At 59.2% G+C, this 25,881-nt stretch overlaps 2 protein-coding genes and 2 non-coding genes across 9 annotated transcripts; 2 read left to right on the top strand and 2 right to left on the bottom strand.

Annotated features, from left to right (window-relative positions):
* Positions 1-2,352: 2,352 nt before the first annotated feature.
* Positions 2,353-6,869, top strand: GAMT (guanidinoacetate N-methyltransferase). Its single transcript, XM_025369142.1, has 6 exons — positions 2,353-2,621; positions 3,726-3,871; positions 4,074-4,137; positions 4,467-4,534; positions 4,632-4,742; positions 6,467-6,869. Exons 1-6 carry the CDS (start codon positions 2,441-2,443, stop codon positions 6,605-6,607), a joined length of 711 nt encoding a protein of 236 aa, XP_025224927.1. The 5' UTR covers positions 2,353-2,440; the 3' UTR covers positions 6,608-6,869.
* Positions 6,870-8,256: 1,387 nt separating this feature from the next.
* On the bottom strand, positions 8,257-20,618 carry NDUFS7 (NADH:ubiquinone oxidoreductase core subunit S7). 6 transcript variants are annotated; one of them, XM_025369147.1, is made up of 8 exons: positions 20,208-20,514; positions 16,248-16,284; positions 15,520-15,588; positions 15,175-15,280; positions 13,443-13,622; positions 13,328-13,374; positions 10,445-10,533; positions 8,257-8,449 (listed from the first exon to the last, which is right to left on the bottom strand). In XM_025369147.1, exons 1-8 carry the CDS (start codon positions 20,221-20,223, stop codon positions 8,352-8,354), a joined length of 642 nt encoding a protein of 213 aa, XP_025224932.1. In that variant the 5' UTR covers positions 20,224-20,514; the 3' UTR covers positions 8,257-8,351. The 6 variants fall into 6 exon arrangements, with proteins under 6 accessions (XP_025224932.1, XP_025224931.1, XP_025224930.1 ...); XM_025369146.1 differs by having other exon boundaries at positions 15,520-15,591; positions 20,208-20,269; XM_025369145.1 differs by lacking the exon at positions 8,257-8,449 and adding an exon at positions 20,537-20,618 and having other exon boundaries at positions 9,911-10,533; positions 20,208-20,443.
* Positions 20,509-20,582, bottom strand: TRNAN-GUU. Its single transcript has one exon. It is a non-coding gene; the product is annotated as a tRNA-Asn (tRNA).
* Positions 20,619-20,712: 94 nt separating the features above from the next.
* On the top strand, positions 20,713-20,785 carry TRNAF-GAA. Its single transcript has one exon. It is a non-coding gene; the product is annotated as a tRNA-Phe (tRNA).
* Positions 20,786-25,881: the final 5,096 nt, after the last annotated feature.

Here is a 25,881-nt window from a genome sequence, read left to right as displayed (position 1 = left end):
AGAAATACCTTCCATTAGTGAACTATCGAAGAGAGAGAAAACAGCTTCTGGCCAGGTGCAGTGGCTCAGGGCTGTAATCCCAACACTTTGGGAGGCTGAGGCGAGCTGATCACGAGGCCAGGAGATCGAGACCATCCTGGCTAACACGCTGAAACCACGTCTCTACTAAAAGTACCAAAAAAAAAAAATTAGCTGGGTGTGTTGGCCGGCTCCTGTAGTCCCAGCTACTCGGGAGGCTGAGGCAGGAGATCATGCCACTGCATTCCAGGCTGGGCGACAGAGTGAGACTCCGTCTCAATAAAAATAAATAAATAAATGAAACAGCTTCTGGCCGGGTGCGGTGGCTCACGCCTGTCATCCCAGCACTTTGAGAGGCCGAGGCGGGTGGATCACTTGAGGTCAGAAGTTCGAGACCAGCCTGGCCAACGTGGTGAAATCCTGTCCCTACCAACAATTAGCCGGGCATGGTGGTGCACACCTGTCATCCCAGCTACCCAGGAGGCTGAGGCAGGAGAATCGCTTGAACCCGGGAGGCGGAGGTTGCAGTGGGCTGAAATCATGCCACTGCACTCCAGCCTGAGCAACAGGGTGAGACTCTGTCTCAGAAAAACAAAAACAAACAAACAAAACAGCTTCTGATCAGGACATGCCTGTCCTGGGGCAGAATCGGGGTGTCTCCTAGAGGACACGTGGGCTCAGCTTGAGACAGAAAGAGAAAGTGGCCTGGCCAGGAGAGAGGCTGTCCAGGCAGGGGGAAGAGCGTGTGCCAAGGCCTGGGGCTGAGGGTCACAGGAGCTGTGCAAGAGGTGGCAGGGGTGTGTGGAGTGACAGGGCAGGCAGCTACCCACACAAGGTGGTGCAGGGAAGGCTGCGTGCGAGAGCTGTTTCGGAGGCTGCCTGCGTTCACACCCTGGCTCTGCTGCAACCTGTGACCTCAACCTCTCTGGGCCTCGGTTTCCTCATGTGTTAAATGGGTGTAATAACTGCCCCACCTGTTAACCTGTGCAGAAGGCATGGCAGGCAGGCAGGCAGTGCTCAGGGCTCATGACCGTGGCCCCACATTCAGAGGGGGAAGGAAACCGGGTATCAGAGCCAGGACGCCACCGCAGCGGGCTTGGGGGCCCCCAGGAAACAGACAGGGGTGTGGTTGACCCTAAGGGGCTACCCTGGACTGCAGAGGCCTAATTCCACCCCTGCACCCCTCAGCTGCAGGGCCGCCCGAGGAAAGAGCACTGCTGGGATTGAGTCCTGGTCTCCAGACCTGGAGGTGTCTTTGGGCAGAGGCCCCCATCAGGGTCCGGGGCTCTCAGGTAACACCCAGCCTATGGGAGTGTGACGTGGGCTCATGAAAGGGGGGCGTCGGCCAGGCGCGGTGGCTCACGCCTGTAATCCCAGCACTTTGGGAGGCCGAGACGGGTGGATTATGAGGTCAGGAGATGGAGACCATCCTGGCTAACACGGTGAAACCCCATCTCTACTAAAAATACAAAAAATTAGCCGGGTGAGGTGGCGGGCGCCTGTAGTCCCAGCTACTTAGGAGGCTGAGGCAGGAGAACGGTGTGAACCCGGAAGGTGGAGGTTGCAGTGAGCCGATATTGTGCCACTGCACTCCAGCCTGGGCGATAGCGCGAGACTCCGTCTTAAAAAAAAAAAAGAAAGAAAGGGGGGCATCAGAGCTCTAATCCTGGGTCCCCTCGTGGCCACCAGACCCCCGGCTTTGCTTCTCAAAGCCTCAGTTTCCTCATCTGTATAACGACAATCAGCTGCTCTATGGAGTAGCCGTTTTTTATTCCTTAATAAACTTGCTTTCACTTAAAAAAAAAAAAAAAAAAAAAAACAGAAAAAGAAAAGAAAAAACGACAGTACAGAACCTGGCCGGCAGGGTGGCTCACGCCTGTAATCCCAGCACTTTGGAAGGCTGAAGCGGGAGGATCGCTTGAGCCCAGGAGTTTGAGACCAGCCTGGGTAACACAGCAAGACCCCGTCTCTATTTTAAAAAGATAGAGCTCACTGTAGCATCTTCTGAAGATTAAATGATTTTAAACACTTAAAGCACTTTCAACAGCGCCTGAAAGATCCTCAGATTCTGACGCCCCAGTGAGGATTCTGCGTGCTGACAGATGAGGAAACTGAGGCACGTAAGCAGCAAGGCAGGGATTCCGGTCCTTGGCCTGCAGGTTCGCTTCCCCCGGCGCGGGGCTGCGGTGTCCGCTCCGCAGAGGGGGCACCGAGGCTCCTTGGGGAGGCGGCAGCCGGGGCCCCAACCCCACTCCCGCCACCTCTCGCGTGGCCGCCGCTAGAGGCCGCTCCCGGAGCCGCGCGCGTCCTCTCGCGGGTCCGCCCCCCGGGCCTGTTGGACCCGCCCCCGGCCCACAAGGCCCTGCAGGGAGCTGGCCCGGGCGCTGCGCGATCCAAGTCGGGTCGCCGTCCAGCCTGCAGCATGAGCGCCCCCAACGCGACCCCCATCTTCGCGCCCGGCGAGAACTGCAGCCCCGCGTGGGGGGCAGCGCCCGCGGCCTACGACCCGGCGGACACGCACCTGCGCATCCTGGGCAAGCCGGTGATGGAGCGCTGGGAGACCCCCTATATGCACTCGCTGGCCGCTGCCGCCGCCTCCAGAGGTAGCCCCCACCCGGCCTGCACCGTCCCCGGGGCCGCAGGGGAAACTGAGGCCGGGGCCGCCCCGATCCGGGGACTCTGCAGTCCACCCTCCCGCTGGGGCGCCTCTGTCTCCTGGCTTGGGAAGTGGGGCTGCAGGTGGGGGCACACGGAGGCGTTCACGGGGAGTGCCGCAGGATTGGGGCCCCGCACACATTAGGCGCCTCCTAAGTACCGGGAACTTCCTCTCCAGGGGGAGTGAGACCCCCGCTCTCCGGATGGGGACCTCAAACGCGAGACCTGGGTGGAACCGGGTCCCCAGCTCCCTGTCTGAGATCGGGACGAAGGGGTCCTGCCAGGGAGAGGCTGCCGTTCTGTCTGCCGGGGAGAGCAGCCCCAACTCCCGTAGCTAAGAATAGCACCCAGAAAGCTGAGCTCAGGGAGACAGCTGTCCCCGGGGTGGCCCTGGCTTGCCTGGCGTCAGAGGCGGAGGGCTGCTGAGAAAGGACTCCCTGGCCCCCACACAGGTGCCATCCCGGGGCTGGGCCCCAGTGTTCGCACCCTGAAAATGGGCACGTCCAGTGTCCAGTGCCAATTAGGATTGGAGGGGCATGTGTGACCTACTGGGGACCAGCCCTTCCCCTCCCAGATAGTCTCAAGTCCAGGTCTTGCCTGGCCACTCTTGCAAATCCAACTTTCGGATGGAGGGAGGGGGAGAGAAAAGTAACCAACCTGAGAGATAAGGGACCGGGGACAAACAGCGTGGGCTGGGCTCAAAGTCCAAGGCTCTTGCCTCCCCACAGGCCTGGCCCCAAAAGCGGCCATCTTCGGCCTCCCTGGCTGGTCATCCTCTCTCTGGCCACTGGCCAGGGCCCACGCTGTTCCCGCTTAGGACTACTGTGTTCCGCCTGCCTCTGTCCATGCTGGCCCAGGGTGCCCTCCCGTCCTGTGGCAAATGTGACTCACAGCCCAGTCCAGCCTTGTGTCCCCTCCTCCAAGCAGACCCCCAGCTCAGCCCTGTGTCCCCTCCTCTAAGCAGACCCCCAGCCCAGCCCTGCGCCCCCTCCTCCAGGCAGCCTCCTAAGCCGAGCCCACCTAGTGATGTCGGGCGCCCTGTGTCTGCCCAGGGGGCCGGGTCCTGGAGGTGGGCTTTGGCATGGCCATCGCAGCGTCGAAGGTGCAGGAGGCGCCCATTGATGAGCACTGGATCATCGAGTGTAATGACGGCGTCTTCCAGCGGCTCCAGGACTGGGCCCCGCGGCAGACACACAAGGTGCCCCTCTGCCCGCAGGCCCTCCAGGATCCCCACTCCTTGGGGTGAGGGCACTGCTTCCTGGGGGTTGGGGGCCTGGGGCTGCCAGAGATGGAGGAGATGGTCTTCTCTCTCGGGAGTCCCCCGGCCGCTCCCTTTCTGCAGGTGGGGAGATCCTGGGGACCTCTCTACCCTGTCCACTTTTTCTTTTCCCCTCTTCAAGGTCATCCCCTTGAAAGGCCTGTGGGAGGATGTGGCGCCCACCCTGCCTGACGGTCACTTTGATGGTGAGGGGTGAGGGGACGTATCACAGGGTGGGCCTCCCAGCTCCACTGCAGCCCTTCCTTTGCTTGTGGGGGGCCCTCTGATGTGCACTGGGGGGACAGAGCCCAGGTGGGTGTGGGCCTGGCTGTGAGGGCTGGCAGGGCACCGGGGATGGGCACGCTCACGGAGGAGCCCTGGAGGCAATCTTGGAGTTCTCAAGCCCACGTGGGAGCCCCACCTCTGCCCACGGCCCCGTCTCACTGCACCTCCACCTGCTCGGGGATGAGCAGGGTGAGGCTGGGCGAGGTAATGAACCCGGCCATGACTGCGTGGGCTTCTGTCCTCCATGCAGGGATCCTGTACGACACGTACCCACTCTCGGAGGAAACCTGGCACACACACCAGTTCAACTTCATCAAGGTGGTTCTGACTTGCTGGGATGCTGGAGGCCCTCGGGGAAGCCCCTCTGCCCACACCCCCACCTCCGTTCTGACCACTGGCCACTCCCCTTCCACAGAACCACGCCTTTCGTCTGCTAAAGCCGGGGGGTGTCCTCACCTACTGCAACCTCACCTCCTGGGGGGAGCTGATGAAGTCCAAGTACTCAGACATCACCACCATGTTTGAGGTACGCCCACCTGGAGTTCCCTGTGGGTCTTCAGGCAGTGACCTTGGGTGGGGGTGGGAAGGGACTGCTGGAGCCACCTTGCTACCTGGGGAGGGTCCCTTCCTGACCCCTGGGTGGGCTGGACTGTGCTGGTTCATTTAGATACCAAAGTCCTTTGCCTGGCGCGGCGGCTGCCAGGAGTGGTGGCTCAGGCCTGTAATCTCAGCACTGTGGGAGGCTGAGGTGGGCGGATTGCTTGAGCCTAGGAGTTCAAGACCAGCCTGGGCAACAGAGCAAGACCTCATCTTTACTAAAAAAATACAAAAAACTAGCTGGGTGGGCTGGTGTGCACCTGTACTCCCAGCTACTTGGGAGGCTGAGGTAGGAGGGTTGCTTGAGCCCAGGAGGCAGAGGTTGCAGTGAGCCAAGATTGAACCACTGCACACCAGCATGGGCAACAGAGCCAGACCCTGTCTCAAGAAAAAAAAAAAAAAAAAAAGAAAAAATAAAAAAAAAAAAAAGAAATCAGGCTGGGCATGGTGGCTCACACCTGTGATCCCAGCACTTCAGGAGGCCAAGGCAGGTGGATCACTTGAGCTCAGGAGTTTGAGCCTAGCCTAGCCAACATGGCAGAATCCCGTCTCTACCAAAAATACAAGTTAGCCAGGCGTGGTAGCGGGCGCCTGTAATCCCAGCTACTCGGGAGGCTGAGGCATGAGAATCACTTGAACCTAGGAGGCAGAGGCTGCTGTGAGCCGAGATCGCACCATTGCACTACAGCCTGGGCGACAGACCCAGACTCCATCTCAAAAAAACAAAAACAATGGCCGGGCGCGGTGGTTCAAGCCTGTAATCCCAGCACTTCGGGAGGCCGAGACGGGCGGATCACGAGGTCAGGAGATCGAGACCATCCTGGCTAACACGGTGAAACCCCGTCTCTATTAAGAAATACAAAAAACTAGCCGGGCGAGGTGGCGGGCGCCTGTAGTCCCAGCTACTCGGGAGGCTGAGGCAGGAGAATGGCATGAACCCGGGAGGCGGAGCTTGCAGTGAGCTGAGATCTGGCCACTGCACTCCAGCCTGGGTGACAGAGCGAGACTCCGCCTCAAAAAAAAAAGAAAAAAAACAAAAACAAAAACAAAATGGAAATCAGAGTCCCTCGCCAGCTCAACAACCTCCCATGGCTCCCCAGTGCCCTGTGGTTCGGCCCAAGCCCCTCGTGTTCCCCTCTCTCTGGCCGCCTCCACCTGGCTGTCTTCGCTGGTTCAGTAGTGTTTGTCTGGCTGTTCCCTCTGCCTGGTGGAGGCGGCCTGTCTGAGCAGGGCTCTATGTGGTTGCCCTGGGCCGCTGTTGTGAGAGCCGGCTGGGTGCCTGTGGCCCTTGGGGCAGTTTTTCTTCGAAAATGGGAACTAATGGCCTGTCTTCTTTTTCTGTCGTGATTCTTTGGCTCCACCCGCCATACTGGCAAGGTCTGGAAAACTGTGGAGTAGGTGCCCCGGGGATGGCTTGAGCCCGGTGATGCTGGTGTGGGGCTGGGGTTCCAGGACAGCCCGGCAGCTGCTGCCGGCACTGGGGAGCTGGAGATTCCCATTCGCACCTGGGCTTCCAGGGCTGCCCTACCACATGCCTCACGGCAGCTGCAGCCGCCCAGCCGGGCCTTGCCATTTGTAAACGCTCTTCAATGAGGGGAGGGTGCACGTGACCCCCATGGCCCTCAGAGGTGACCTGGCACCATCCCCGACCAGGAGACACAGGTGCCTGCGCTGCTGGAGGCCGGCTTCCGGAGGGAGAACATCCGTACCGAGGTGATGGCGCTGGTCCCACCGGCCGACTGCCGCTACTACGCCTTCCCGCAGATGATCACGCCCCTGGTCACCAAAGGATGAGCCCCCACCCCGGCCCAGGCACACCCGTGCCCTCCTCCGTGCCTTCCTGGCCGGGAGTCTAGGCTCTCCCGCCAGCCCCGGGCTGATCCCAGCTGTGTCACCAGCAGCTTTCCCAGCTTCTCTGTGAGGGGTCACACTGCCCGCTGCCGGGTCTCTGAGGTGAAGTAAACACCGGCGCTGGCTTGGCTGGTCTGTCCACAGTGAGTGTTGTGACTGTTACTTCCAGCGGCTGCTCCCTCACCTCCCGCCCATCCCACGGACACAGGAAAAGCGGGTGACTCCCCTCCAGGTTTCTGAGCGGCCCCAGGATTCCCCCACCCCGCACTGTCTTGCCCATGGCAGACATCTCCAGCCGATGCCAGATGTCCCTTCCTCAGACGAAAGCCACTTGACCCTTTACAGTGGGGTCAGGGTCTCAGAGGGTGGCAGCGTCATGGCCGAGTGAGACAAGGACCCTTGCCCACCCCAGGCAGGAGCCCGCTTCTCTGCCCGCCCTGGCACGCCCTGAGCTCCCTCCTCCTGCCTCAGGAGCAGCTGCTGACAGCCCCGTGCCCCGAGCCTCCCATTTCCAGATGTTGTTTCCTCTCGGAGGCATCAACCCCGCTGGGCCCAGTGCAGGGGTAGCCCCACCTGCCCAACCCCAGGAACATCCTGGGTCCTGCCTGTCCGTGCCCTGTGCCCAGCTGGTCACCCCATGCCTCCCGCTTTGCCCCCTGCGTCCATGCGCATGCAGCCCGCCCATCTTCCTGGGGCCATCCTGCCCGCCCTCTCCACTGACCTCCGTGCCCTGAGAGAAGGCCGGCTCCTGTGCTCTGCACTCCGGCCCGGGACTGCCGTTCCGCTGGCAGATGCCCCGTCCCCACCCCCGCATGTCCTGCCTCCAGGCGGGGCGCCTGCTCCCCACCCCCGCCCCCGTCTCCTGGGACCCATGCCAGCCTGGCCTGTCACAACTGCCGGTTCCCAGCACTATCCTGCTGTGCAGCAGGCATGCAGGGTGGGCCTGCAGAGCGGGGTCTCCAGCACCGGTGGCGTCTGGCGCTGAACACAGGAAGACGGGACGTTTGCTGAATGAATGCACGTCCCTGGTGAGGACTGGACTTCGACGGATGAAGAGGCTGGTGGGGTGAAGCCAGGGTCCCCCGAAAGCCCTGGGTGGAGAGGGTCCCCAAAGTGGGGTCAGACAGCCAGTGAGGCTCACAGCCCTGCCCTGCAGCCCTTTGGTGTGGACCAGGTGCCATCTCCCCATCTCCCTGGCCTCAGCTCGCAGCTAACCAGCCCATCCCACTGCCTGGAAATGGGCCAGAGGGCAGTGGCGACCTGCCCAAGTTCACACACAGGCCACAGGCCACACTCTGAACCCCGGGGCAGGCTCAGACGGGCTCTGCTCAGCCTGCCTTAAGGCACAGTGGGAGACTGAGTCAGGGCCCTCCCAGGAGGGAAGGGCGTGGGGCCTTCCATGCTCGGGACTTTGGGCCGCAACATCCACACCAGGGTCTTCACAGAGCAGCAGGAAAGGACCTGCTGGCAGGCACAGTGCCCGTCCCTGCCCCTGGCTCTGCTCCAACCACCCTCAACCCAAGGGCGGCACACTGCTGGGGGTCTGTGGTCCCCCCAGGTCCCCAGCTCCTTTCACCCACACACCACACTGGGAGACAGCAGCCTGAGGGCAAATTTATTGACAACCTCACGGGACAAAAGCAGGCTGGGGACAGGACGGCGACAGGCTCCGGTGGCAGTGGCGGCACTACCTGCGGTACCAGATCTGCACCTTCCGCTCCCGCTTGATCTTCCTCTGCAGCTGCAGGATGCCATAGAGCAGGGCCTCGGCCGTGGGTGGGCAGCCTGCAGGGACCTTGCCTCAGTCTCCCTTCCCGCAGCCAGAGCCTGCATGACCATGTGCACAGCGCAGCCGGCTCGACTTTTGAGGGGCCTCCCGTGCCGGCCTGAGGTGGAGGGTGGCAGCCCAGGGCGGGCGCAGGGGCCAGGGGCTGGCAGCCGGCGTGGGGGACGTCCCTGCAGGAAGACTGGGGTCCTCCCCTGGGCAAGGCCCCACTGCCTTCCTCCCGTGGCTCATCCCGGGCTGCCACAGGAACCTCCCGGACAAGATGCTGACCTCACTAACCCGGCCCTCGGCTCCAGCCCTCAGGACTCCGTGGGGCCAGCGCTCACCAGACACACTTAGCAATGGGGACCAGGGCCTGGGGCTGCTCTGGACGGAGATGGAGGCAGGGGGGCTGGGCGGAGGGAGGGGAGGCGGCCCAGAGCCCGGGCATCCCACAGGACCCGATGACCCCGTTTCTGAGCCCCAAGCCAGAGCTCTTTGCTGGGGATCCTCCAGCCCAGCTGCCGGGCAGGCTCAGAGCAAAGGGCTTGAGCAAGAGGACACAGTCCAGGGCCCAACAGGGACAGCAGGAGTAGAAACAGGTGGGAAAGGACAAGGCCACCACAGGGCCTGGGAAAGGGTGGCCAGGCTCCACCTGGCAGAGTTCTGGCAAGTCCAGATTGCTCCAAGGAAGGGAGAAGCACAGTCCGCAGGGAGGGAGGAGCACAGTCCGGAGGGAGGGAGGAGCACAGTCCGCAGGGAGGGAGAAGCACAGTCCGCAGGGAGGGAGGGAGGAGCACAGTCCGCAGGGAGGGAGGAGCACAGTCCGCAGGGAGGGAGGAGCACAGTCCGCAGGGAGGGAGGGAGGAGCACAGTCCGCAGGGAGGGAGGAGCACAGTCCGCAGGGAGGGAGGGAGGGGCACACTCCGCAGGGAGGGAGGGAGGAGCACAGTCCCCAAGGAGGGAGGAGCATAGTCCACGCTCGCACCCTGCCCCTTTGGTCTGCACTGCAGAGGAAGATGCCAGGGGCATGGGCTGAGCTCCTGACCCCGGGATGGACCTCTCTGTGCTGACGAGGGTCACGGGGAGGCCCAAGCTGCCCTGTCCACTGCCCCTAGGTGACCTGAACAGTGCAGAATGCTGAACAAATCAACGCTCTTTCCAGGGAAGCAGAATCCAGAGTCAGAGCCTGTTCCTCCACTTTTGAGAGGTGCCAGGACGTGCCTCCCGCTTGCTCAACCCTCCAGACTCGGGACTCAGGGCTGGGCTCTCTGCGCGTGCGCTAATGCCACAGCACAGGATGGCCAAGAACAGGACCTCTGTCCCCTGTCCCACATGAGCGCCACCTCTAAGCCTGCCTACCATGGACCATTGTCCATGGTGTCCAGGTGAACGCCCCGGGTGGCCCTCGTGGGACCACATGAGGCGCAAGTCTCCCACAGGATCACCAGATATAAAGAACATTCCCCGTGCGATGTGAATTTCAGGTATGCAGCCAATGCTCCTTTTTAGTGTCACTATAGCCCAAATACTGTTGGGATATACTGGTACTAAACAATTACTCCTAATTGTTTTCCTGATGGTCAAACTCACCCTAACCTCACAGTCAAACTGAGTCTCCCACATTTTCATTGGCCAAAGGAAGTCCTGCGTGCCCTTCTATAAGGGTGAGGGCGTGGGACGGTGTCCTTGGCCTCCAGGAGCCTTCTCTCTTGGTATTTCTAACTGCAGGTCTTTGGTTTCTGTCAGGCAGGACCGTATGAAACTGCTTTAAAGCAGGCGAGTGTCAGGGATTGCACTCAGCCTCCCCTGCTCCCTCTGATCCCTCTGATGCCTGAATACATCGCTGACTTCTCACAGGGCACACGCTCCACTAAGACGGAGAGCCCGGAGCTGGCTCATCCATAGGATGGGGGAACCCGCCGTCTGATGGGGGTGTGACATGGGCCACCGGGCTCCGTGTGGCGCTGGCCCTGCCCCCAGCTCTCTCGTGGGTGGTGTGGTCCCAGCCCTACCTGGGATGTAGATGTCCACGGGCACGATGCGGTCGCAGCCCCTCACCACCGAGTAGGAGTAGTGGTAGTAGCCTCCTCCGTTGGCGCAGCTGTGGGGGAGGGGACGTGAGGGAAGCGTGCTGAGGACCTGCCTGCCCACCCTCCCTCCTCACAGCTGTGGGGGAGGTGCCATGAGGAGCACCTGCCGGGGACCTGCCCTGTCCACCCTCCCTCCATGAGGCCTCGCCCCATCCCCACCCGCCTTCAACTGCAGGCCAGGCACCAACGAGGCTGGAACTTGTCACGGAGAAGCAATGAGCAAACACGTACAGGCTCCCTGAGCCTCCGTGGGACCAGTGGGGCGCAAGCACGCGTGTGGTTGCCAACTCGGGGAAAAGCGCTCCCCTCCCGAGGGGGCTCCTGACCATCGATTCCTGGGGCTGGGAAGTGTCGGATCACATGTGTCAACAAAAAGCCACTTCAAGCAGCCACAGTGCCAACACCCAGCCCCTGTCTATGGGGCGGCTGAGCCTCACGCCAGGCCCTCGCCCGATTCCGGCTCTGTCAGTGAGGTGCTGGGGTCCACCCGGGGAAGGGAGCTGGAAACCCCAGGCGACCACACAGACTCCACTCCCAGCACTGCTTCCCACAGCCGTAAAAATGGACATAACCTGAATGCCCAGCAGTGGGAGATGGTTATGAAAACTCTGGAATATTCTAATTCTCTGTTTAGAGTTAGATCAGTAATATATCCACACAGTGGGATATTATTCAGCCAAGAAAAGGAGCGAGGCTCGGACACAGGCCACCGCATGGATGCGCCTTGAGGACGTCATGCTCAGTGAGAGATGCCAGACACAGAAGGCCATGCAGTGTGTGATCCTGTTTCTGTGAAATGTCCAGGAAGGGCCCATCCACAGAGACAGGGAGGGGAGGTGTGGGCACTGGGGCTCAGAAGGGGATGCAGAATGACTGCTGATGGGGACAGCGTTTCATTTGGGGGTGATGAGAATGTTCTGGAATTAGAGGTGGTGGCTTAAAAACCACTGAACTGCTCGCTTTAAAAGGGTAAACTTAGGCCGGGCGCGGTGGCTCAAGCCTGTAATCCCAGCACTTTGGGAGGCCGAGACGGGCGGATCACGAGGTCAGGAGATCAAGACCATCCTGGCTAACCCGGTGAAACCCCGTCTCTAGTAAAAAAAAATACAAAAAAATAGCCGGGCGAGGTGGCGGGCGTCTGTAGTCCCAGCTACTCGGGAGGCTGAGGCAGGAGAATGGCATAAACCCGGGAGGCGGAGCTTGCAGTGAGCCAAGATCCGGCCACTGCACTCCAGCCTGGGCGACAGAGCAAGACTCCGTTTCAAAAAAAAAAAAAAAAAAAAGGGTAAACTTAGCAAGACCCAATCTCTACAAAAATTTAAAAAATTAGGCACAGTGGAGCACATCTGTAATCCCAGCACTTTGGGAGGCTAAGGTTGGGGGATCGCTAGAGCCCAGGAGTTCAAGGCTGCAGTGAGCTACGACTGCACCACTGCACTCCAGCCTGGGCAACGCAGTGAGACTCTGTCTCTAAAAAATAAAAATAATAAATACTGACTGGGCACGGTGGCTCATGACTGTAATCCCAGCACTTTGGGAGGTTGAGGTGGGTGGATCATGAGGTCAGGAGATCGAGACCATCCTGGCCAACATGGTGAAACCTCGTCTTTACTAAAAATATAAAAATTGAGGCCGGGCGCGGTGGCTCAAGCCTGTAATCCCAGCACTTTGGGAGGCCGAGGCGGGCGGATCACGAGGTCAGGAGATCGAGACCATCCTGGCTAACATGGTGAAACCCCGTCTCTACTAAAAATACAAAAAACTAGCCGGGCGTGGTGGCGGGCGCCTGTAGTCCCAGCTACTCGGAGGCTGAGGCAGGAGAATGGCCTGAACCTGGGAGGCGGAGCTTGCAGTGAGCCGAGATCGCGCCACTGCACTCCAGCCTGGGTGACACAGCGCGAGACTCCGTCTCAAAAAAAAAAAAAAAAAAAAAAAAAAAAAAAAAATATAAAAATTAGCCAGGCGTGGTGGCGGGCGCCTGTAATCCTAGCTACTCTGGAGGCTGAGGCAGGAGAATCGCTTGAACCTGGGAGGTGGAGACTGTACTTAGCCGAGATCGTGCCACTGTACTCCAGCCTGGGCGACAGAGCTAGACTCCGTCTTCAAATACATAAATAAATAAATATTTTAAAATGTTAAGAGACTAAATATCTTTCAATGTTATGGGGAAATGACTAAAACTGATGGCAAGGCCAGGTGCGGTGGCTCACGCCTGTCATCCCAGAACTGTGGGAGGCCGAGGCGGGCAGATCACCTGAGGTCAGGAGTATAAGACCAGCCTGGCCAACACGGTGAAACCCCGTTTCTACTAAAAACACAAAAATTAGCTGGGCGTGGTGGCACATGCCTGTAATCCCAGCTACTTGGGAGGCTGAGGCAGGAGAATTGCTTGAACCTGGGAGGCGGAGGTTGCAGTGAGCCAAGATTGTTTCACCGGACTCCAGCCTGGGTGACAGAGCAAGACTCTGTCTCAAAAAAAAAAAACAAAAGAAAAAAACTTATGGCAAGTTAGAAGGCTGAGATTATAAAACCATCTACAGCACTCGTCATCACTTGTGTGTGGGTAAAGCAGAGAACTGGGCAGAATGTGGGGTCTGCGGCGTCGGGGTGGACTGGAGCAATGGTTCTGGGGAGAGGACCCCCAGTCTGCCTGGGGTGGGGGCACCAAGACGGCTGAAGGGCAGAGCTGGGACTACGTGGGATTCCACTGAATGTAAATGACACTTTTGATAAGCGCCATTAGGGCACAGCCAGACCAGCACTCGCGCCACTTCTGTCCCTGGAGACGCCCCGCCCTGCACTCACCTCCCCATGGAGATCACGTAGCGCGGCTCCGGCATCTGGTCGTAGACCTGGAAGAGAGGCAGGGTCCATGCGCAGCTCACTCTGGGGGCAGCTGGGCGGCGGGGAAGAGGCCTACCTTGCGGAGCGCTGGGGCCATCTTGTTAGTGAGCGTGCCGGCCACGATCATGACGTCGGACTGGCGCGGGCTGGCGCGGAAGACCACGCCAAAACGGTCCATGTCGTAGCGGGGTGCGGCCATGTGCATCATCTCCACGGCGCAGCAGGCCAGACCGAAGGTCATGGGCCACAGAGAACTCTGCGGAGGCCAGGCTCGGGTCAGACGCCACCCCCGGAGCCCCGCGTGGCCCGGCGTGAGATTCCACGTGGAGCACCTAGAACCCCCGGCTCATGTCCCGGGGCGGCAGCCGGCAGAGGTGAGAGGCACAGCGGCTCCTGCAGGTGGCCTCCCGGCCCCAAGAGGGTTGTAAAGCGCGCCCCACCAGCCACGTTCAAAATAAAATAGAAACGGGTGAGATCTGTCCTCATCACACAGTTCCCCAAACCCAGTGTATCCTAAGTCCCACCATCTGAACAGGGGGCTCCAGCCACTCTCTGAGCGTGTGGGCTACAGGCGAGTAGCAGCACAGGTCTAACCGGGAACTCTCTGCCTTAACTAGATCTGGGTCTGCAGACCAGGTGCGATGCCTCTGGGAAGCCCTCTCAGATCTCCTTGGCCACTCCCTCCCCTCTCCTTCATCCACGTGGCTTCTCATTTCCCCCACGGTTCCTGCTGTCCCTGCACGCAGCTCTGAGACCTGGCAGGGGCCTCTGCTGCATGTGTTGATGGGTGACAGGGCCAAGCTACAGAGCGAGGCAGGGCTGCCCGGGCAGAAATGGCCAGGCTCACCTGCCCGCCAGGAGCCTGTGTTGGGATGGCCCGTGGCCATTCTCGGGTTCCCTCCATTAGAAACTATCCTGCAGTGGGCATCCCTGTCTCGACCACTGCGGCCCTGGCAGGACGTTCACCGTGGCATTGTTTAAGAAACAGAAAACAAAAGGAAACAGTGAACGTCCATCAGTGGGGCATTGTTGAACCCGGGCTGTCGCGGCGAGTGCCGCAGGAGCTGGAGGGAGCTGCCCGTGCCCACGCTGCAGGGGGATGGCAGGGGCTGCGTGGGGGCTGCTGCCACAGGCAGGGGAGGCTTTAGACGGGTACTGAGAAGGATCTATTGCCTTCACATGCACTCCTTTTAACTTAAAACACCACTTTCACCTTAAAAGAGAAACAAGAGGAACGCGCAGAAGCCAGAAAGACAATGACGGAAAGGGGGGGGTCATTTCAAGCAGGGTCTGAATACTCAGATGGAACCACAGGCCACCAGGCCAGCACAGGGGCCTCCGGGAGGGTCCAGCCTGCTCCAGGCCGCAGGGGTGTGTGTGCCTGTGTGCATGCATGCGAATATGCGCACATGCGTGTGTCCACATAAGTACGTGTGTGCGCGTGTGCATGTGTGTGTATGTTTTTGTGTGCGCGTGTGCGAGTGTGCGGATGTGTGTGCATGTGTGTGTGCGAGTGTGTGCATGTGTGCACATGAGTGCGAGTGTGCGTGTGTGCACGTGTGTGCATATATGTGCATGTGTGCGTACGTGTGTGCACGTGTGCGTGTGCATGTGTATGTGTGCATGACTGTGCGTGTGTGGTACATGTACACACGTCTGTCCATACATGTGAGCTTGCGTGCACATGTACTCGTGTGCATGCATGTGTTGTGTGTGTACGTGTCTGTACATTTGTGTATGTGTGTGCCTGTGAGTGTGCAGAGAGGCCCTGGCGCTCCAGGAGGGCCTGCAGCTCACAGTAGACTCACCCGGCGGGCCCAGTTGACGAGGTCATCCAGCTTGGCCACCACATACTCGCCCCGGCTGCTGGGTTTGGGAACCATGGCTCCAGCCTTCGGCAGGGCAGGCTGGGCGCTGTCACAGAGACACATGGGCACAGGAGGCGTCAGCCACGCAGGTACTTCCCAGAGGCGGATGCCGGCCCCCACGGCCACTGCCAGAGGCCTGGACCCACATGAGGTCAGGCACTAGGCTGTGCGACCCCTTCCCCGCCCCATCCAGGCACCCCTGTGGCTGCGGCGCTGATGCAGAAAATGAAGGAGGGGCGGGGGGGGGGGCAGGGGGTACGGCCTCCCCTAGAAGGCCAGCTTCACCTGCTTGGGCCATCGGTGGCCACGCTCTGATGGACATCTCGTGCCTGCACAGCCGCGCCCACGCTGGAGCTACTGGGAGATGGAGCGCGGGTCAGTGGCCGTCCCAGGCCCCTCCGACTCCCCCAGCCACACTCACTGTTGTCCTGCTTCTCCCCTCCCTGATGCGGGACTGCTCTCGCCTCTGCCCATCAGCACTTGGGCCACTGGTCAGAGCCCCTGGGGCCATCTGGCCACTGCCCTGACTCCGAATGATGGCCCAGACTTGAATGGAGTTTCTTTTGTGATGTACCCAGCAGGTCAACGGTGTCCAAGCAAGGACGGTCCCAGGATCATCCACAGAAGGAAACTGGGACCAGGCCTTCCACATGTGACCAAGGTCAGATCCCTGGGCATGCGTCCTCACCGCCCTGTCAGTCGCCTGGGTCTCCAGGAGGCCTGCCTGTGGCTGCCATCTGCACAGAGCTCACAGAATGCCTTCCCATCACAAGTGGCGGTGAGCTCTGACGGTGCTGAGCCAGGCCCACAGGGTTTTCCTCCTGACTGTCCAGCCTTTGCCACTGCATGGACTGTTCCAGGGAGGGTCCCAGCACATCACGTGCAGCGTGCAGACTGTCACCTGCATCCTTTCCTTAACGTACACACACGTGACCTTCATAAGGGCCCGCCCCCTTTCGTCTGGCGCTGCTGAAGGCCCCTCCCAGCTCAGGGCTGGAGACTCAGGCACTCACCGCAGACCAAGGATCCGGAAGCCGCGCAGGCCAGGAGCTGCAGAGAGGAAGGACCACAGGGGTGGGGACAGTGAGCCGTGGGGACAGTGAGCCGTGGGCAGCACCAGGGGCCACCGATTCAGGACCCCTGGATGGGCCACAGGGCCAGCCTCCAGGCACTTCCCCGTCAGGCTCCTGCCCGCCCGCACGGCCTAGCTCTGGCCCCACCTCAAGTACCACTTAACAAACATTAGGTAACAAGGGGGTTTTCAGAATATGAGCGACTCTTAGTCCCCTCCTTGAGACCCCATGGCCCCAGAAGAAACCCAAACGCTGCCCCGTCTCCCCGCCCTGGCGATATTCACCAGTACCTGCTGCTTTCCTGCCCCAGGGCCTCCGCGCCGGCTGCTCCCCTGCGGGGGACACCCCGCCTCACAATTGCACACCACTGGCCCCTTCTCATGAGGCAGGTTTCAGCTCAGATGCCCGGGGCGTCCCGCCTACACCAGCACCCCAGGTCCTCCTGTTGCCGGCACCCGGTTCTATCTCCATCTATGCGTGCTTGTGGGGTGCCTGCCACCCTGGCAATGCCAGGGCCTCCCTGGGTGCCCAGTGCTCGTTCTGGCCTCAGCTGTGCCTGATAAGCGTGTGCTGGGTGCTCCAGGCCCTGGCTGGTGCTCGGGGATTTCCCACGCAGCTGAGCACAGGCCCCATCCTCCAGGAATCTAGTCGGCTGAGCAGGCAGGGCGCTGCCCACGTCAACCTACACAGCAACGCGCCCCTAGAGGAGCCAGCCTCAAAGGAAGCACAGAGGAGGGAACGCGCCTGCACGAAGGCTCCTGGGAGAGCCTTCCCGAGGCGAAGGCTGAGGCCAGAGCAGGGCCTTGCCACAACCAGGGGCACTCTGCAGGGGGAAACGCCTGGAGGTGCCAGGAATCCTGGCTCACAAGGAAGAAGCCAGAAAGGCAGGCTTGGTGCTGGTGACGGCTAAACTGTGTCCCTCCACTTGACCTGTATCTGAAGCCCTAACCCCAGGACCTCAGAATGTGACTGCTTTTGGAGAAGGGGTCTTTAAAGGGATCATTAATGGCGGGGCGCAGTGGCTCACACCTGTATTTCCAGCACTTTGGGAGGCCGAGGCAGGTGGATCACTTGAGGTCAGGAGTTTGAGACCAGCCTGGGCAACGTGGTGAAACCCCGTCTCCACTAAAAATACAAAAATTAGCTGGGTGTAGTGGCGGGCACCAGTAATCCCAGCTACTTGAGAGACTGAGGCAGGGAGGTGGAGGTTGCAGTGAGCTGAGATCGTTTCACGACACTCCAGCCTGGGTGACAGAGGGAGACTCCATCTCAAAAAATAAAATAAGGGTCATTATAACGTGCAGTGAGGTCATGAGGGTGGGCCCTCATCTGATATGACTTATGTCCTTGTAAGAAAAGGCTTTCGGCCGGGCGCGGTGGCTCAAGCCTGTAATCCCAGCACTTTGGGAGGCCGAGACGGGCGGATCATGAGGTCAGGAGATCGAGACCATCCAGGCTAACCCGGTGAAACCCCGTCTCTAGTAAAAAAATACAAAAAAATAGCCGGGCGAGGTGGCGAGCATCTGTAGTCCCAGCTACTCGGGAGGCTGAGGCAGGAGAATGGCGTAAACCCGGGAGGCGGAGCTTGCAGTGAGCCGAGATCCGGCCACTGCACTCCAGGCTGGGCGACAGAGCGAGACTCCGTCTCAAAAAACAAAACAAAACAAAAAAACCAAAAAAAACGAAAAGGCTTTCAGGATACAAACACGTACAGAGGGAAGATGCAGGGAGCAGATGGCCATGGGCAAGCCAAGGACAGAGGCCTCAGCAGGAACCAACCCTGTTGACCCCCAGTCTTGGCCTTCCAGCTGCCAGAACTATGCGAACATCAGCTTCTGTTGTTTAAGCTGCCCAGGTGATGGTACTCTGTTGCTGTGGCCCCAGCAGATGCGGGGTGAGGCCCAACGGAGAGGCTGTAGGCAGCTTCCAGGGACCAGGACCAGGGTTTGATGCCCCCGAATGCAGCCGTTCATGGGGCCTTCTCCTGCCTCTGAGCCCCTCCCTCACCCCAGCCTTAGCCTCATCCCGGGTTGCTATTTCCCATGGCCCTGTCCAGGCCACAACTCTCTGAAGGACACAGGCCTGTGACCTACTTCTTGGCATGCCTGAGGCTGGGCACAGCAGACAGGCTAACTGCCCAGCTCCAGGCTCTGGTGGGAGCTGCCCCACTCCAGGCGTCAGTTTCCCAAGCTGAAAATTCTGGACTTTGGATAAGCTCCTAGCAGAGGAAATGCTCTTCTGAGAATTTCTGAGGTGATGGGATTCTGTGCCTCTGGGTCCGGCTTTTTTTTTTTTTTTTTTTTTTGAGAACGGAGTTTCACTCTCGTTGCCCAGGCTGGAGTGCAATGGTGCGATCTCGACTCACTGCAACCTCCGCCTCCTGGGTTCAAGCGACTGTCCTACCTCAGCTCCCCCAGTAGCTGGGATTACAGGCATGCACCACCACACTCTGAATTTTGTATTTTTTGTAAAGACGGGGTTTCTCCATGTTGGTCACACTGGTCTTGAACTCCGGACCTCAGGTGATCTGCCCACCTTGGCCTTCCAAAGTGCTGGGATTACAGACGTGAGCCACCGCATCGTGGGCCAGGCATTCTTAACAAGGGGCCTGGTGAGGAACTGTGAACTTGCTTGGAATAAAAAAACAAAATGTCTTTGTTGTCTTATGGAAAAAAATGTCTTCCATCTTATGGAAAATTAGCCCTTTGTTCAATTCTTAGTGTAGGCCGGGTGCTGTGGCTCACGCTCAGGCCTGTAATCCCAGCACTTTGGGAGGCTGAGGTGGGAGGATTCCTTGAGCTCAGAAGTTTGAGACCAGCCTGGGCAACATGGCAAGACCCCCATCTATACTAAAAATACAAAAATTAGCCAGGCATGGTGGCGCACACAGCTACACAGGAAGTGCCAGAAGCCGGGAGGCAGAGGTTGCAGTGATGAGCCAAGATGGTACCACTGCACTCCAGTGTGAATGACAGAGGCAGACTCTGTCTCAATAAATTAAAAAAAATAAAAAATTCTTAGCACAAACAACAAAATATGGCAGTATTAGCAGGACCTGTAACTTTTCACCAAGAAGAATCACAGAGGGTTCCTAGCCATGGTACAGGGGTTGCAGACCTTTCCGTATGGTCAAAGCCTGATTTGCAATTCTCACTCCTTCCAAACCAGTCGTAGTTAGACCCGCCGCTAAATCGCGTTCATAAGGAAAGCGCTTAGATTACTAAGTAGCCAATAAGGTTTCAAGACAATCTTTTAATAACTGCCTCTCCGTGTAACTGATTTCCTTGCAATTCTATGGATTTTATTCCATGCATTATAATAACTTTATCTGAGCAGGGGTCCGCAGGCTTCAGCTGATCCCAAAAAAGTCCCTGGAGCGGGACAGGCTGAGATCCGCTCTGCGAGAGGCCCTTACCCCACAGGGTTGGGGAGGGAGGTGGAGGGTCCAACAGGGTGGTGTGGATGCCCTGGGTCCTGTTTCTTTCCAGGCCCGGCCCTGTAACTTCGAGGAGTCTCGGACCCTCAATGGGCCTCAGTTTCCCAGCACGTCAGGGAGGCCACGCTCTCTCCGGGGCATCTCAAGGGCAGCCTCGCGGGCCGTGCCCTGGTCTCGGGGACGTGAGCGGGACCCCTCCAGCCTCCGCCCCGAGCGCCCTCCTGAGGCTGGGGGCTTGCGTCATGACCTGCCGGGTCTCGGTTTCCCCGACTGTACCCTGGACGCAATAACGGAGACCGTTCATCGCAAGCCGGGCGGGAGCCCAAGGAGCGGCCGGCTCGGAGAAGCCCGGAGAGGACGGCGGCCACGATGCTGGCACCGACCCACGACGCCACCACAGCACCCGAGGCTCCCACGGCCCCAGACCCGCGCGGCCCCACAGCCGCCGCCGGCGCCGGGCTCACCTGACAGCGCCGCCATCTTGGCCTCGGCCTTCAGACAACCTCTGAGGTCCGTCCTCCTTAGCGCTCCGGGTCCCCGGGGCCGTCGCCCAAAGAGGCTCGGAGCGCGTGCGGAAACCGGAACCCAGAGCCAGGAGGTTCCGCTGCGCTTTTGGCCTCCGTAGTCGTGCCTGCGCCGTGCAGCCCCGGATCACCCGAGACGGAAAGGTCATTGGAGTGCGCGCGTGGTGGCCGCGGGTCTGCGGCAGCCCGACAAAAACAGATGTGACACTCTAGTTATTACAGGAGGGCAAAAGTCCCCGCGCGTCCCTGGGTGGGCTCGAACCACCAACCTTTCGGTTAACAGCCGAACGCGCTAACCGATTGCGCCACAGAGACACCGATGCCGCCCCGCGCCCGGGGAGACCTTATAAAGGATGTGCGGCCTGCTGACGCGAAACGAGCTACGCCTGCGCTGGGAAGGCGCTGCGCGGGCCGGAGTCGCGGCGAGAGCGACCCCTGCCGCTCAGCCGAAATAGCTCAGTTGGGAGAGCGTTAGACTGAAGATCTAAAGGTCCCTGGTTCGATCCCGGGTTTCGGCAAAAATTTTAGGGCCCCTGAGAGGATTGGTCCGGCTGCCTCGCAGCTATCCCGGACCCCTCCTCAGAACATCATCCTATTCTGCAGAGGAGGAGTCAGGACGTGGACTCATCCCAAGGTAGAAGGGCTCAGACCTAACAACCCCAAAGCCACCTCTTCCCACCCCCAAGAGGTCATGATTTCAGCCCAAACTTCCCCCTTCCCTGACAAACCCTCGATTTTTCCATCTTGCTTAAATTGCTAAGTTTACAGCCCGTACTAATTACATAAAAACTAACACTAAATGCCCAAACTAGCAAAACAGAGTTTGCAGAACGCTTTCTGCATGCATATCATCAAATTTTCATAATTCCACTGGAGGTTTTTTTCTGCCGGTTTTCTGATTACGAAAACAGAGGCGAAGGCCAGCGCGGTGGTTCACCCCTGTAATCCCAGCACTTTAGAAGGCCGAGGCAGGCAAATCACCTGAGGTCAGGAGTTCGAGACCAACCTGGCCCATATGGTGAAACCCCATATCTAAATCCCAGCTACTCGGGAGGCGGAGGTTGCAGTAAACTGAGATCATGCCACCATACTCCAGCCTAGGCGACAGAGCGAGACTCCATCTCAAAAAAAAAAAAAACAAAACAAAAAAAACGAAGACCGGGCATGGTGGCTCAAGCCTGTAATCTCAGCACTTTGGGAGGCCGAGACGGGCGGATCACGAGGTCAAGAGATCGAGACCATCCTGGCTAACACAGTGAAACCCCGTCTCTACTAAAAAAAAAACAAAAAACTAGCCGGGCGAGGTGGCGGGTGCCTGTAGTCCCAGCTACTCGGGAGGCTGAGGCAGGAGAATGGCGTGAACCCGGGAGGCGGAGCTTGCAGTGAGCTGAGATCCGGCCACTGCACTCCAGCCTGGGCCGCAACAGAGCGAGACTCCGTCTCAAAAAAAAAAAAAAAAAAAAAAGGAAAAAGAAAAGAAAACAGAGGCGCAAATTAGGTGAACACGGCTGAGAAGCAAAGCTGAGGGACCCTCGAGGACCACGGCAGGTGTTTACTGAATTCATGCCATGGGCTGGGGGTGCACTGCTGAACAAAGCCAGACCTGGTCTCTCTTCTTGAGCAGCTCAAAAGGATTGGAGGGGTCCAGCATAGTGGCTCACACTTGTAATCCCAGTGCTTTAGGAGGCCAAGGCAGGAGGATCACTTGAAGCCAGGAGCTTAAGACCAGCCTGGGCAACATAGCAAGACCCCATCTCTACAAATAATAAAGACTTGGAGAAAAGCTGACAGGAATCTAAGAGGTTGGCAGTTGCACAAAACTGTCTTCCTTCTATAGTTCTCATAGCTGCCCATGCTGTAGGGTTTTGGTTTTATTTTTATTTACTTTTTTGAGATGGAGTCTTGCTCTGTCACCCAGGCTGGAGTGCAGTGACAACATCTCAGCTCACTGCAGCCTCCGCCTCCCCGGTTCAAGTGATTCTCCTGCCTCAGCCTCCTGAGTAGCTGGGATTACACACACACACACCACCACGCCCGGCTAATTTCTGTTTTGTTTTGTTTTTTTGAGACGGAGTCTTGCTCTGTCGCCCAGGCTGGGGTGCAGTGGCGCGATCTCCACTCACTGCAAGCTCTGCCTCCCGGGTTCACACCATTCTCCTGCCTCAGCCTCCTGTGCAGCTGGGACTACAGGTGCCCGCCACCGTGCCTGGCTAATTTTTTTTTTTTTTTGTATTTTTAGTAGAGACGGGGTTTCACCGTGTTAGCCAGGATGGTCTCGATCTCCTGACCTCGTGATCTGCCCGTCTCGGCCTCCCAAAGTGCTGGGATTACAGGCTTGAGCCACCGCGCCCGGCCAATTTCTGTATTGTTAATAGAGATAGGTTTTCACCATGTTGGCCAGGCTGGTCTGGATCTCCTGACCCCAGGTGATCCGCCCATCTCGACCTCCCAGAGTGCTGGGATTACAGGAGTGAGGCACCGCGCCCAGCCATGGTTTTGGTTTTAAATTTATATACATATTTTTAGAATAATTTAGAGTTCTGAGTACCCCATGCCCAGTTCATGAGTGTGACACATCTGTCACATGATACATTATTACTGACCAAAATCTACACTCCATCCAAGTTTCCTGGGTTTCCTCTAATGCCCTTTACTGGCCCAGGGCTCCCTCCAGGACCCCACGTGGCATCAGGTGTGGTGTTTCCTCAGCTCCTGGGACCGTGGCCGTTTCTCAGGCGTTCCCGTTTCTGACGCCCTGCAGGTCTGAGGCAGGACTTAATACTGCGGAACATTGCTCATTAGAGATTTTGCTTGTGGGCCTTTTTTACAGGGTCAGGGACAGCAGAGTGCCTCCCCTGTCCCCGGCGTGCCATGTCGGGGTCATGTGTCCGCTGCCCTGGACTCCTCCCGGGAGGAACAGTGAAGCCAGCTCAAGGGTTTCTGGCGGCTCTTAGTCCTAGTGCTGGTGGTGGGGGATGGGGTGGAGCCTACAGCTGAGCCTAGTGGGGGCCCGGGGGATGGTCCTCGGGCCGCTGGGATGACAGGGCCCCTGGGCTTGTGTGTGCTGTTCAGACTCTTGCCTTCCTACAGGGTCTTTTTTTTTGAGACTGAGTCTCGCTCTGTCCCCCAGGCTGGAGGGCAGTGGCACAATCTCAGCTCACTGCAACCTCTGCCTCCTGGGTTCAAGCGATTTTCCTGCTTCAGCCTCCTGAGTAGCTGAGATTACAGGCATCCACCACCACACCCAGCTAATTTTTGTATTTTTCGTAGAGATGGGTTTTCACCATGTTGGCCAGGCTGGTCTCAAACTCCTGACCTCAGGTGATCCGCCCACCCCGGCCTCCCAGAGTGCTGGGATTACAGGCGTGAGCCACCAAGCCCAGCCCCTACAGGGTCTTCATGTTCAGCCGGGGCTGCTCCGTGTGACCAACAGAATGGCGACGATACTCGTGTGCAGCTGCTGGGGACCCTGGGCCGCTGACTCAGAGGCGAGCTGGCCATTACAGAGGGCGGGCGCTCAGGAAGCTTGACCCACGTGGAGGAAAACCGCAGCCTCCTTCCCATGCCTTGCCCCGCGCGAGGCTCCTTGGACCCCCAGCCCCGTTGGAGCCTTCAGTTGATGTGGCCCCAGCCAGCATCTAGACTGCAGCCCCACAAGCCACCCCAACAACCCCTGGCCAGGCTGCTCTTAGATGCTTGTCCCACGGAAACCGTGTGGAGAACGTTCCAGCCGCTGGGTTTTGGGGGGGCATTCTGCTGCAAAGTGGGCTGATTGATAGGCTGACTGGATGGAAGGGCGAGGTAGGTGGGGAAGAGAGGAATCTGGTCCAGGAACTCCGGGCCCTGGAGGACACCCCTGAGACAGGGAACATGGACGAGCTGGCTTCATGGGGCTGAGGCAGGATGTGAGCAGAGGGCAGACAGCAGTTCCAGGAACAGCTTGGGCCAGCGAGAGGGGAAGGACCCAGGGCGGGGTCAGAGTGGCAACTGGGGAAGGTGAGAAGGGGGCATGAGGCTGGCACAGGGAGGGAGGCAGAGAGGCACGAGAACCCAGGCAGGCCAGCTGCGGTGGCTCTCGTCTATAATCCCAGCACCTTGGAGGCCGATGAGGGAGGATTACTTAGCCTGGGAAACACAGCAAGCCCCATTTCTACAAAAAGCACAAAAATTAGCCAGGCGTGGTGGTACACGCCTGTGGTGCCAGCTTCTTGGGAGGCTTAAGTGGGAAGATCGCTTGAGCCGGGGAGGTCAAGGCTGCAGTGAGCCACGTTCACACCACTGCACTCCAGCCTGGGCAACAGAGCCAGACCGTCTCAAACAAACAAAAAGCAAAACAGAAAATGCCTCAGGCAGTGGGGTCCATGAGAGTGAGGTTTCTGTGGTTTGGAATTCTTGCTGCGTGCCTGTGTTGCCCCTTTTAAGATGGACAAAGTGCGCTGTGCGGCCACCAAGGTCTCCTTGTTGGAGGTGATCAGACAGGTGCGGCTGCCCCAGTGAGGGGGACCCCAATTCCCCTTGCACTGCTGGGAACCACTGAGACCAGCTTTGGAAAAAGCATTGGCAGGGACATGGGGGTCTCTGCAGCTCAGTGAAGGGGGTTGGGGAGTGTGGGCCAGGCGGCTGGGGGGCTGGCAGAAGCACGCACCCAGGCTCTGAGACACCAGCTGGGCCAAGTCAGAGGGAAGGGGCAGGGGTCAGGGGTCAGGGGAAGGACGCCGTGGTTTGTGGCCAGCAGTTTTCCATGGGGCACCTGGCCATGTCTGGGGACATCTGTGGTCAGCACGATGGTAGAGGCGGGAGCCCCTGGCATGGAACCGCTGAGCACCTAGCAGGACCCAGGACGCCCCACCCCAGGGACCCAGGTCCAATGTCCTCAGTGCCAGGGACAGGCCCAGGTGGGGTCGCAGTGTCGGCTAGCTGCCAGGAGAGGAGCAGAGCGTGCTCCTGAGGGCAGAGCTCCTGGAGTCTCCCTGCGTGTGGGCATGTGGTCAAGCCTGTCTTCCTGGGGCTCTGGAGGAAGTAGAGGCGCGCCAGCCATGCTGCGGGGAGGGCGAGCCCAGGACCACCCATGCTGGCATCCTCGGAGCCCTGGAATGCTCCTCCCTGGCCGTGCTTGTCAGGTCAGCACCCCCGACTCCCACCCAACTGCCCAGCTGACAACCCAGAGCACCCACGACCCCCCATTACCGAGGGAAGCGCCCAGGCAGAGCCTGCCCCAGCGGCCTTGACAGCCCCAGAGCCCACAGGACAGTAAGGGCAGAGGGTGCTGGCGGGGTGGGATGCACTCGGGGGCCGCTGGCATGTTCTGGTTCCACCTGCTGGGCAGGGCTTCGCTGCCAAGACAAGTGCTCACTGTCATTCAGGCTGGAGTGCAGTGGTGTGATCTCGGCTCACTGAAGCCTTGACCTCCAAACAAGTGATCTTCCCACCTAAGCCTCCCCAGCAGCTGGGGCCACTGGCACGAACCCCAGTGAGGCCCCTGGCTGCTGCTGCTGCTGCTGATTTTTTTGAGACGGAGTCTCACTCTGTTGCCAGGCTGGAGTGCAGTGGCACAATCTTGGATCACTACAACCTCTGCCTCCCGGGTTCAAACAATTCTCCTGCCTCAGCCTCC

This window comes from Theropithecus gelada, chromosome 19 (assembly GCF_003255815.1).
Source record: "Theropithecus gelada isolate Dixy chromosome 19, Tgel_1.0, whole genome shotgun sequence".
Lineage (NCBI taxonomy): Eukaryota > Metazoa > Chordata > Mammalia > Primates > Cercopithecidae > Theropithecus > Theropithecus gelada.
Note: the sequence above shows the minus strand (reverse complement) of the source record. Positions and strands in the feature narration are given on the sequence as shown.